The following is a 1,733-nucleotide window of genomic DNA, read 5'->3' on the forward strand; positions in this document are numbered from 1 at the left end:
TCTGACTAAATAGCTCGAAACTTCCTAACACCCTGTCACTCTGTGATCCTTGTGACATTTGAAACCAGGTATTCACAAAAAGACTCAAAGAGCATCAGCCCACTGGAGGCTGAGACCAGCCAGTCCAGCACAAAGAAACCCTCTGACCTTCCCATTGACCAACTGTGAGAATGAACAAAATGCAGTCCTGGAGGCAACTGAGAGCAGAGACAATAACAGCAGAATCCAACCACTGTCATCACTCGTGAACTTGCTGGTGTCTCAGCAGCTCCGATGAAACTCTGAAACGCTTTCCACACTGAGAGCAGGTGAATGGCCTCTCCCCTGTGTGAACTCGCTGGTGTGTCTGCAGGTCAGATGAGTTCGTAAATCCCTTCCCACACTGAGAGCAGATGAATGGTCTCTCCCCAGTGTGAACTCGCTGGTGTATCTGCAGGTGGGATGACCGAATGAATCCCTTCCCACACTGAGAGCAGGTGAACGGCCTCTCCCCTGTGTGACGGCGCTGGTGTCTCTGCAGGTCGGCTGACTGAGTGAATTCTTGCCCACACTGAGAGCAGATGAACGGTCTCTCCCCAGTGTGAACTCGTTCGTGCGTCCGCAGGTTGGATGAGTTCATGAATCCCTTCCCACACTGAGAACAGGTGAATGGCCTCTCCCCAGTGTGAACTCGTTGGTGTCTCTGCAGGCTGAATGACCGAGTGAATCCCTCTCCACACTGAGAGCAGGTGAACGGCCTCTCCCCAGTGTGAACTCGCTGGTGTCTCTGCAGGTGGGATGATCGAGTGAATCCCTTCCCACACTGAGAGCAGGTGAATGGTCTCTCTCCAGTGTGAACTCGCTGGTGTGTCAGCAGGCTGGATGACTGAATGAATCCCTGCCCACATTGAGAGCAGGTGAATGGCCTCTCCCCAGTGTGAACTCGCTGGTGTGACTGCAGGTTGGATAACCGAGTGAATCCCTCCCCACACTGCGAGCAGGTGAATGGCCTCTCCCCTGTGTGACGTAGCTGGTGTGATTGCAGGTTGGATACCCGAGTGAATCCCTTCCCACACTGAGAGCAGATGAACGGCCTCTCCCCAGTGTGGCTGCGCCGATGATCTTCCAGCAGGGATGGGTATCTGTATCCCTTCCCACAGTCCACACATTTCCATGGTTTCTCCATGGTGCAGGTGTCCTTACCTCTCTCTTGAGTGAACAATTCGTTGAAACTTCGTCCACACACACAACAAGATTACAGTCTCTACCCGCTGTGAATGGTGTGATATTTATTCAGACTGTGTAACTGGTTAAAGCTCTTTAGTCAGTGCATTGGAACACTCTCACTCAAGTGTGTCAGAGTGTTGATGCTTTTTCACTCACACTGACATTTCAAATCTTTTCAAATCGACAGACTGGACAATCATTTCTCCTTCTGGATTCAAAGTTCGATGGTATTGAGGTCCCAAGGAATATGACTCTGTCAGATCTAGACGTGAAGTTTGAGATTTCAGCCTGTGATTCCTCTTTCAATATCCTGTAAAATGAGTTTACAAAAGTCATCAGTGTCAGTACAGGATAGAAATTCAGAACAGACAATTTCTATGGAACATTCTTTCCTCTCTCATTCCCCAAAAGCTGGAAATCTCCATCCCACACACTCTCTCCCCATTCTCATCAGGTCTGGCAGCATCTGTATGGAGAGAAAATAACTGATGTTTCAGAGCTTTGACAAAGGGTCATCTAGACAAGAA

The 1,733-nt window shown here is 49.6% G+C and overlaps 1 protein-coding gene across 1 annotated transcript; it reads right to left on the reverse strand.

The window, feature by feature from the left end:
• Positions 1-238: 238 nt before the first annotated feature.
• Positions 239-1,227, reverse strand: LOC144485909 (uncharacterized). The gene has a single exon (XM_078203976.1). It carries the CDS (start codon positions 1,163-1,165, stop codon positions 239-241), a length of 927 nt encoding a protein of 308 aa, XP_078060102.1. The 5' UTR covers positions 1,166-1,227.
• Between the last annotated feature and the right edge of the window lie 506 nt (positions 1,228-1,733).

Source organism: Mustelus asterias, unplaced genomic scaffold (genome assembly GCF_964213995.1).
Source record: "Mustelus asterias unplaced genomic scaffold, sMusAst1.hap1.1 HAP1_SCAFFOLD_244, whole genome shotgun sequence".
NCBI classification, from domain to species: domain Eukaryota; kingdom Metazoa; phylum Chordata; class Chondrichthyes; order Carcharhiniformes; family Triakidae; genus Mustelus; species Mustelus asterias.

Excerpts from the sequence above, each read along its gene's own strand:
- LOC144485909 (XM_078203976.1), bottom strand. The coding sequence starts at position 1,165 with ATGGAGAAACCATGGAAATGTGTGGACTGTGGGAAGGGATACAGATAC.